The following is a 10,833-nucleotide window of genomic DNA, read 5'->3' on the forward strand; positions in this document are numbered from 1 at the left end:
TGCTCATATAGTGTGTCAACTGGGGCTGAATGTTGTTGGCCCGCTGCTATCTGCTGTAAAATGTACAAAAGCTGAGATATACAACCCCTGACACATTTACATTTCCAGCTTTTCACATTAATAACCCCCTTACTGTCCTCTCCACTCCTCCAGAGACCTACATATGACTTCCTCTCTTGTAACCTCTACTTATGCTTATCTCCAAGACTTCTCCAGAGTGTCCTGTCTCTACTAACCATTCCAACTAGCCACCATTCCATTTCCTGACTTATTGAATGCCATGTTTGCCAGCTCTTTTCAGGGATGACAAGTCCTGAACCTGTGACTACTGCATCACAGATGCCCTCTTCACTGCCATCGCCAGGTTATACAGATCCAGGGTGATTCTCTTAGGTCATTGAATATCTGGCTCAGTATGCCAAGCTCCACACTGCACAATGCATGCATGTAGTTTAGCAACAAAACAAAAAGCCACCAGGAGCCAGCTCTTTGCAAATCTCTTTTGTCAATTACCATTTTGCCTTTTGTTTTTTTTCAGTTTAGGACTGCTTTAGATTGTAAGCTTGATTCCCCAGGGCAACCTTATCATCCAGTGTTAAAGTCTTGATCGTTGTATGTATGCAAGTTTGTCATCTGTAGCCCCCATCAGCGCTCTTTCAGTATTTTAGGATGCTAAATTTGTTGATTATCCTTATGAAGCTATTTTATTCCATATGTAATAAACCCAACTGACCCATGTGATAAAACCAAAATTAGCATTGTTAATAATAGCAAATAATGCACAACAATACATTTACCACACAAATTATGCTTTTATAAACCTATGCTTTTGCAGGCTGAATTGTTCCCTTGCATCTAATCATGACCTAAGGTTTTGCACACTTAGTGTCACAGAGGGGGCATAACAACAGAAAAGCCTAACAATAACAAGCTTTTAATGGTGTGTCTAATTTTCAATTAGCTCAGTGTCTGACAGCCTTTTAGGAGGTGGTTCTATTTTCTGTCAATGGCTTTCCTGAGTGAGCCTCAGCAATTCTTCTTTAGTAATCCCGACATATATAGAAAGCTAAACTCCAGGTGTCATTGACCTGAAAAGAAAAAACTGTATGTATACATATATACATTTGCTAGTCTTAATATAAATAAATTCTAGTCTCAAATCAAATCTAGCGATGTTTTGGTGAAGAATACATAAGTAGCAGGGTACAGTGAAAGTGACACATCAAGTGAGAAAGTGGCAGTCACAGGGTGTGGAAGACATGGGTGAGAAACAAACAACCTGCTAACAGGGTCATTATGGAATTATTGAGCTGGCAGCTGTTAACAAGATTGTGTCTGCTGTAATCAGGGAGGAGATACTTGTCAGACAAGATATTTATAATAGGATGACTAGGTATGAAAAAACTGGTGACTGAATGTATACACAATAGAACCTAATGCAATAAAAAATAACACAACATTCTTTTCAAAACCTTCTAGTACATTTATTGTTAACTTTAATAAATTCAAACCCCATTAAAAAAAACGCTCCCACTGGAACTTTATTTAAACTGCATAACAGATCAACTACTGACTACTAAGTACATTTGAAATTTAACATACTGTGGGTTTTATGGATGGTTCTTACTTTTTTTTCCTTTCTGATCTATTTTGTATGTAAAAAGCAAATCGTCATACTACTTATTATGAATATTAACAATAATATGTTTTAAACAGTGACACTGCTGTATGGAAAGTGGTGGCATGATAAATAACTATACAAATAAGTGTCACTTGAACACTTTATCAGTTATTTAAAATAAAAAGGCCCAACATTTGACAATTGATACAACACAAGGGCAGACCTTAAATATTTTACGTTCATTGCTTTTAAACAAGAACTTTCTATTATTTAAAATCTATGGAGTGATTAAAAGTAAATGTAGAATAATAGACATTTTCAATACTCATTTAATTTTACATTCAATTAAACATATTTATTACAGTGTGTTAAATATATTATATTTGTTTAAATGGGAGATAGTATGGTAATGTTAATAACAAACTTGATGATGATGCTTGATAGGTGTTGCCTTTAGTGTTTTAGTGTCTGCTGTTAAGATATGGTAGAAGACAAGACAGGCCTGCTCTTAGTGATAGGAGGTGGAATAGAAAACGGGTTGACAAAGGCACAGCAGGACAGGAGGGGAGAGTGTTAATGAGCGATTGTCAGTAGGAACAGCTGAGTGTTGGATTATTCGCTAGCTAATCCGATTCTCTTTCCACCTAGGACTCTCTCTGCTACCTTGTCTTACGCTGAAAACCTTTGGGTCTTGCTCTCTCTCATCCCCAAAATCCCACCCCAGTAGAGGTAACTAAAAAGGGTTCTTAGATCCCCTTACCTTGCCTTCTGAATCAAGATGGTTCTTTTCAAGACCAAATTTACTTTTCAAAAGCGGGTGAAACTTGCTCAAACTCTATGGGTTCTCTCTTGGGTCAGTATCCTAGTTGGATGTCTGACTTTTGGTTTGGGGATCTTCCTAAAAGTTCAATTATGGATACACAATGAAGTGATGGACAACACCGTGGCTCATGCTGTTCCTAACACCGTAATTGCAGCTGGACTTGTGGGAGTCTTGCTTGGTCTATTCACAAGCAAAATCAGCCAGGACTCACTTGATATGGCCAAATATCCTCGCTGGAAGTCTTTCATGCTTCCTTATTTTTTCCTGTCCATTCTGAGTTGTCTGCTCTGCCTGACTGCTCTTTTTCTTAGCATTGTAATGAGAGGAAGTTTGGAAGAATCTCTGAAGATTGGCTTGAGAAACGGCATTAGGTTCTACAAGGATACTGACACTCCAGGTCGTTGTTACCAGAAAAGAACCATGGACAAACTGCAAATGGACTTCCAATGCTGCGGGAACAACCACTACAAAGACTGGTTTGAGGTTCAGTGGATCAGCAATCGTTATCTGGACTTCTCCTCCAAGGAAGTAAAAGAGTGAGTTTTTAATACAATTAGAAAAATACAATATTATAACCCTCTGCAGAATAAATTAGTAGAATAATTAGACTGGTATAGCATTATCTAGCATAATTAGACCACAAATAAGGAGCAAATGTTAAACAGTGAATAACCTATGACTTTTTAATTTAAGTAATAAAAACAAATAATATATTTGGTCCCTGTTACAGCTCATGTAAATGACCCATATTTCTTCCAGTTGACATCATTATTGCTATCTTAATAGTTATATGTCATAATATACTTGGACATTTGGCTTGATTTAGTCTCCAAGACTGGAGAAGATAGACTACCATGGGAGAACCTGTGTGATGCAGCAAACTTGGAATATATCTGGTCCAGGAATGAAAACATTTGGCAACAAATAGCAAATTTTTGTTAAAACATTCTATATTTAGGGTTTCATACAGAAGAGGGAAGGGGGAGGAAATGGAAGCAATGGAAGAAATAGAACAAGATGAAAAAAGATACAAAGATACAAAAAAAGCAAATACTTTTATGAAATCAATTCCAGGTTTACTGGATCCAGTAAATTCTCCCATAATAGTTTGTCTTCTCCAGTCTTGGAGAGCTTTCATAACTCAGACTCTTTGTCAGCATTAAATCACAAATTGTAACAATAAAGTGAATCTTAACCCAAAAAACAAAAGCATAAGGCAGCCTACCAGTTCTTAGATGGTATAGCTTCTTTGGTTTTCCCTTTAATTTTGCCTGATAGCCCTGCCAATAAAACATTTCTTGACGTAGGATGACAATGCGATACTGTATGGTGGACGTGTGTTGTTACCCAAGGTTGCTCTACTGATTTGAACTACAAGCACCCCTCTATGATTTATCTCCATTGTATAGGTTCAAGTGATAGCTAGGAAAGCTTAAACATTGTTTAAGATATCAGGAGGGTACAAGCACACTGCAGTTCGGGCAAAATTAGCAGATATCTTTTTGTACTTGAAGAAAATGTACTTGGCCCAAAAAAAGAAAAACTAATTTAGCCACCACATATAATGATTGGTAAGCTGCAGCACATTACCATTTGTTCTTGGATTTAGATATCCTTGAAGCCCATAACTTCCTGTGCTCACCTGAAGTAAAAGCATTCCAGTTTAGTCATCCATTTTTCACCAGTAATCCAATTATATTACATTTGTTATACTACGGATAATAGCAGAAAAAAGAAAGGTACTTGGTGTTCAGACAAAAGTTCCTGGTATCCTGTTAATTTGGCCCCACTGATGAAAAAAATCAGTAGGAAAAAACAAACACTGTTGCTTGGGTGCTTTTTAATGTGCTAATGTTACTGAAATTGGAATTGAGGAAATAAGGATTGGGTTACTATTATGCCTGGCAAAGCTCACATATTGTGCAATGTGATATTTACTGACGGTTGCTATAGGAGCTATAGCTAAAACTGTGTATACTGCTTTGATGTTTTAACATTCTTCCTCATCTGTAATGTTTCTTTGCTGCTCTCCCTTTCAATTATTAATATTATTCTTTTATCTGCAGTCGTATAAAAAGCAATGTGGATGGCAGATACCTAATGGACAGCGTTCCATTCAGCTGCTGTAACCCCAACTCTCCTAGGCCTTGCATCCAAAACCAGATCACCAATAACTCAGCCCATTACAGCTACAGCTACCAGACAGATGAGCTAAACATCTGGATCAGAGGCTGCAGAGATGCCTTATTGAGTTACTATACTGGAATCATGGCCACAAATGGGGCTGCGGTCACTATGTTCTTTCTTCTGCAGGTGAGAGAAATGGCCAATGCTTTGTTACTATTAGACATCAATTTTCTGCCTTTTCAAATGTGTAAAAATAAATGTCTTGCTTAAGTACAGGTAAATTAAAGTAACCTTTAAAACATTTATTTTACCCATAAATCTTGCTTCTGTGGCCTATTAACCCTAAGTGCATTCAACTACAAAGCAGTTGTTTTTTCCAACTTCAGTGTTTAAGACCCAACTCCAGAGCTGTCTTTCCTACTTTTTAGCAAGAATGCCCTTATTAGCCACTGTTGGCACTGTTATTGGATAGTGGAAGGCCAGGCAGTAGAGCCCAGCCCCATGAGGCTGGGCCTGTCTTTGAAAATTGAAAATTCAAATCCATTTGATGATAAAAAATATTACTCAGTATAAGAATCAAATAACAGCAAGAACCCAGTAGTTAACTTTAGAGGTTTGCATTAGGAAGATTTTTTTTTTTTCCTATTTATTTGCTACTAAAGGGGTTGGCAGCTTTATTTATTGTTAAATTTAGTGAGTTTCAGAAGGTTCATCCTTTCCCTTCTTTTTCTATCCATGAACAAGTGTATGGATTGGAAGTTCTGCCTTGAGGTTGATATATATGTTCAGGTGTAGCAGCTCTGCTTTTCACAAAACCATGTTTGCAGGAGTATAAAGAAGTCAGAACTCATTCAGATTTAAATATAACATTGCTTCCTCTTGTACTCAGTTAGATAGTCAGAAAGTTATTGTTTCCTAATGTCATTTTTTCTAGTTATTTGGTATGTTTATTTAAAGTTATCTTTTCTAAGAGGCTGACATTTTGGAAATCTGACACACTGTTTTTAATAATTTTTAGGTTAATGAAACAAGTATGCAAATCAAATAATTTTTTTCCTTGATACCTTATGCATGATACAATAATAATTAAAAAAAAAACAACAAACAGCCTTTGCTGTAATACTCACCTTTTCTTTAAACTGTTCCATTGAGTACTTCTCATTTGCTAATAGAGTGTAAACTCTAGTGCCTTTACCTGTTTTTGGTTATGGGCTGCTGCATTGCAACCCACATTGTATGAACCTTGGCAGTCATAGACACTCTTTAGGTCAGCTTCAGTTTGTATCCCGGGCTCACTGCTTTTGGACTGAGTTCTGCAGAAGTCCCGCTTTAATCTACATATTGGTTTTTAGACTCAAAGCACAAAAGTCACATACCACTGTTCTCAGGTTGAGTTTAAAGCACAGTTAGGATAGATTCCCATCCTGCTATGAAGCATGTCAGAAAAGGTCATGGTATAAATACCTGTCAGTCATTTTTTTCATTTTCCTGACAACGTTTTGCCAGCATACGAACAAATTAGCCACACACAAAGAGGGATCTACATCTTTGTGTGTGGCTAATTTGTTCGCTTTTTGATCTCACATTTATTTTATGACAGAATAGATAGCATTCTCTAACCAAAATTTTTAGTGTTCAAAGAGGCAGGTTTAGTACAATAATATAAGGGTGTGAGCAGATAACCATGCGGTTGCCTTGCAGACTGTCTCCAGAGAAGAACAGCCACTGCCACTCAGATAGCTGCCATAACTCCATCAAGATTCTGACCAACCCGGAATGTTGGACTAGAAGTATACTTTCCATTATTCTGTTCCAAAGAGAAAAAGAGCTGGTCTGAGCACTAAAGGGCACTTTAACATTTTGCCAAAATCTTGTAGGCTCAAATCCTCTTCCTTATTAGATCAAAAATGTATGGTGCTCGCTCTTTCCCTAAGTGTCCAACCAAAGCATTACTAAACCTAAAACTAGAAGTATGCAATCAAAACCAACTTTTGTTACTGACTTACCTATTCACTGCAGGCAAGATGATGATAACAAAGGCCTGGTTGTTGTCTACTCCCACCATAGCACAGGTCAAACAAAAGATGTCCTGGTTTCTTGTGAATGAAAAAATGCATGCAATACTCACTGATTCAATGATTCGGTTCCAAAAAGTGTGCTATGAGTTACTATTTTTTATTTTTTCCTCTCCCTTTGGGACTGGCAATAATGTCGGGGACTCATCCAGTTGTGGCTGGTGTGATCTGAATGTTGTACCTTCCCCCTCCTTACCCATTTAACCCTGGTTTCCCCTTTTCTTGGTGCCTACAATAGTAAATGGCTCTCCTTATGGACAATGGTTTGCCTGAACAGGAAGGTAATTGACTGGGGCCTTGGGAGCCTGGGTCTTGATAGTTTGGTCGGCCTTAATTGCCACTCACTGGATACAAGATGGACAACTGTGTTGGCTGACTGTTTATTACAACTTGTTTGATTATATGTTTTTCACTTTTCTGTTTCCTGAGCACTGCCTTGATAACTAATGTTTAAAAATGTTGAATTGTAAACTAAAACCTAGGCGATCGAGAATGAATGGGAGCACAGAGCCTCCCTGGATACCTAGGTCACACATCCCGAGAGGCTCTTGGGTGCTCCTTCTTCACATGCCCGAGCATCTCAGGCATGCGCAGAAGGAGCCCTTTCGTTAAAAGGGAAAAAGATCATGCATAGTGAGATCGGCAAGTTTTTTCCCATCTACGTCACCCAATCTTGCCCCTGGGTCGGGTGACATAGGCAGAAGAACCCGGAATTGGAGGAGAAGATGGCGGTACCCAGAGAGCCAGCTCGAAGACAGATGCCGGGACCCGATGGAAGACCCCTCCAGACCAATCAATTGCTCTGCGAGATTGAAGGCAAGTGTATTTTTTATCTTTTTAGGTGACTTTTCAGTTTAGCTCCTCTTTAAGTCTCAAACAACTCATTTGTTGTGGACAGCCCTGAAAGAGTGCGATCCTGTTGTGTACTGGCAGTCTTCACTTCTGCTTACCTGCCTCTCTATCTTAAGCAACCTTTGAAAGAACAAAAAAGAGACCACACACCCAGGAGGTTCTTACTTGCCTCTTTAGGACTCCTTGTTTGGTTTTTGTGCTCCTCGTAGTATGTTGTTTTTGAGACCTGGAATGAGTCCTGCAGCAGGGATGCCACTACCAAGCATGCTGGTTGGCTCATGATGATGCCAGGATATGGTGCAGGTCCCCCCATGAGACCTGCAATGAAACCCATGTTGATGGAACTATTTAGGAAGAGGCTTATTGGCCCACAAGGACATCCTTATTTAGGCACACAGAGGAGGGGGGTGAAGAGGAGGAAAATTTCTGCCCCAGAGGATCAGAGAACTGGTCCCAGAATCACAGGCATACATGGACCTCTTGGTTTTGAAAGAAAACTAAATCACACAATTGCCAGGAAAAGGATGGAGATGCCAAAAAAAAAAAAATCTGACTCAAAAGCCCAAGTTGAGGATATATATTTCCAACACATTCACTACCACGAAACCTGATAGAGAGGAAGCAGAGAGAATCCTGGGAGCTGCGAGTTAAAGGAAAACTGTTGGATGATCCTAGTAAGCAGAAGAGGAAGTTCTCATTTTTTAAAAGTCTTGTTATTGAGCTGGATAAAGAGCTGTATGGGCCAGACAACCAACTAGTTGACTGTCACAGAATGGAAACCAGGGGACAAATTAATTTCAGGTGAAAAGACCAGGGGACGTGAATGTGAAGTGTACCTTGCTTCTAATGCTGGACCACAAGTCTCCCCAGTATAAATTGGACACCCGCCTGGCTCGGCTCCTGGGTGTTCGCACTCTGACCTGTACCAATATCATGCAAGCATTGTGGCTGTACATCAAGAATAACAAGCTACAGGACAGCCATGAGAAGGAATACATCAACTGTAACCGATACTTCAGGCAGATCTATACCTGCATCTGAATGAGGTTCTCTGACATCCCAATGAAACTGGCAAGTCTCTTGCAGCACCTGGATCCCATAATAATTAACCACACCATTAGTGTTGATCTGAATGATCAGAAGAAGACAGCGTGTTATGACATTGATGTTGAGGTGGATGACCCCAGCTAAAGACACAGGGGGAATTTATGTTGAGCTTTAGCAACAACCCCCAGGAGTTCATTCAAGACTGTCTGCAATCTCAAAGCAGGGATCTCAAGATCATGACTGATGGGATGGGCTGAGTTAATGGGAAATCCAGAAAAAGAGAGACATTCTGATTTCTATGAGTAGCCTTGGGATTATGAAGCTGTTGGGAGATATGTTTTCTTCAAAGTCCAGCAGCAGAGACAGGAACTTGAGCAGGTCCTGGGAATACTTTTCACATAAGCACATTCTGGAAAACACTGTACTTAAAACTCATGTGGTTTGATATACATGTTGTATACATTCTGTCACCTTAGAAAAGTTGTCAGTCCTAAGTTTCCTAAGTCCATTTCAGTCAGTGGACGTAACTTTAGGTTTTGAGGTTACTACATGGAAGTATACTATTTGCACTATATGGTGGGGGAGGGGGTTATAAAGCTTTTTATGGTACTGCTGGGGAAGGCTTTCTGCTTCCAGAAAAATTGAAGATTAGGAATTTTTATTACTTGTTCTTTTTATATTTATAAAGGGAATATTCTTTATATTACTTTTGCACTTTGCAAGTCATATTTACAATTACTTTTGCGCCTTGCAAGTCTTTGCAATTTTACAGCAATGATGTTTTGCCAGAGGTTGGAATTATACATATCCCCCCCCCCCCTCCCCATCTAGCAGGAAGTAGAAATGGGGATGTACATGCTGTGAAACTGCTGCGCAAAATGCTGAATGTGCAACTTGCAACCTGGAGCCATACTGTTTGTTTCTCAGGGTGTGTGCCATTGATCTATGCAGGTGCAAATTCATGACTATGGACCAAAAAACGAAACCAGCAAAGCCATGTAGATATGTCTTGAGTTTTAAAGATTTTGTTTAAAGTTGGTAACCTATGTAAAACTGTAGTGTGCAATAAATTAGAGATCTGGTTCAGACTTTTTCCTAAGCTGCATACCTTATTCCAATATTCTAATAGTTAAGAATATCATTAAAAAAAATTTAGACATTTGGAAAATTGGTAACTGTAGAGATAAGACCAATAAGTACAAATGAGGAAGCAAACTTCACTGAGTCAACCAAACAGATTTAAAAATAAAGATTCTGATTGTCTGTCATCAGTTTAACTATTATCTGGTATTTACTGGTTTTAAAGGAAACTATGAAGACAGAAACATGGGAGCTGCTAATTGTTTTTAGGGCCTGTCATCTTATTTTCATGCCTTGAATACCTAGCAAGACAGTTTTTAAAAACAAGCATGCAACCATAAGAGTTCAAAAAAGTATAGTCACTTACCAGACAGGCATCTAATGTCACACAGTGCTGGTAACACATGGACAACAGCAGGATCACAGAAGTGATGGTTTCTATTACTCATAACTGGTCCAGTGTGCAATTAAATCTTACTACTACAGCTACCCAAGAAGTGACAGAAACACTGTTAACAGCCCTGGCCCTAAAGAGACACATCAAGAGACATAACCCTATATCATGAAGCCAGGATCAGTCAACAATTCTAGAATTAGTCTTGTGTGTCTGACCTGAGAGTGTGCCCTCAGGAATGGTAGTTCCTATATTTCTGTCCTTACGGGTAGGTCCAGTGTAAACAAAATAAGCTATTCTGTGTAAGCAGCTGCCTTATTTCAAACGTGTACAGTGGTTAAGGCTATGTACACACATGCAATAATTGGCGTTGGAAATGAACAATTAACGACCGATTGTCCAATAATTGTTAACAAAAAAAGTGCATGGCTGGCCAACAACGCAGATGAACAAGGAATGTCGATGGAAACGATCGACCGTCCTGGCGGATCTGATTGGGCGTCGATCGTTTGCTATCTATTGTGTGTATGGTTGTTCAGTGATCGTGGATGGTTTTGCGGTATACTTTCTCTTGTACACGTCACTTCCTGCATCGCTCAAACGATCGTATCTAGTCTGTGTATATTATTGGTGGATTATATTTGAACAGTCGTTTTGTTACAGCATGTACAGAATCGTGCACTATATTATCGTTCAAAATAATGGTGAATAATTGTTGATCGGTTGTTAACCTCCTGAGCGTTACACTGAGGTCTAGATTTCTGTACCAAAAGTGATCCATCGTTTTTCATGAAATTTTTTTTTTAAATTGTAG

At 38.9% G+C, this 10,833-nt stretch overlaps 1 protein-coding gene and 1 pseudogene across 1 annotated transcript in view; both read left to right on the forward strand.

The window, feature by feature from the left end:
* Positions 1–2,245: 2,245 nt before the first annotated feature.
* ROM1 (retinal outer segment membrane protein 1) overlaps positions 2,246–10,833 on the forward strand; it is a 24,645-nt gene continuing 16,057 nt past the window's right edge. Inside the window, exons 1-2 of the mRNA XM_072421628.1 lie at positions 2,246–2,980; positions 4,511–4,757. Coding sequence (XP_072277729.1) covers positions 2,400–2,980; positions 4,511–4,757 — 828 coding nt within the window. The 5' untranslated portion in view covers positions 2,246–2,399. The remainder of the gene's footprint in view (positions 2,981–4,510; positions 4,758–10,833) is intronic.
* LOC140337808 (SWI/SNF-related matrix-associated actin-dependent regulator of chromatin subfamily D member 2 pseudogene) lies at positions 6,215–9,212 on the forward strand (annotated as a pseudogene).

This window comes from Pyxicephalus adspersus, chromosome 9, assembly GCF_032062135.1.
Source record: "Pyxicephalus adspersus chromosome 9, UCB_Pads_2.0, whole genome shotgun sequence".
Taxonomy (NCBI): Eukaryota; Metazoa; Chordata; class Amphibia; order Anura; family Pyxicephalidae; genus Pyxicephalus; species Pyxicephalus adspersus.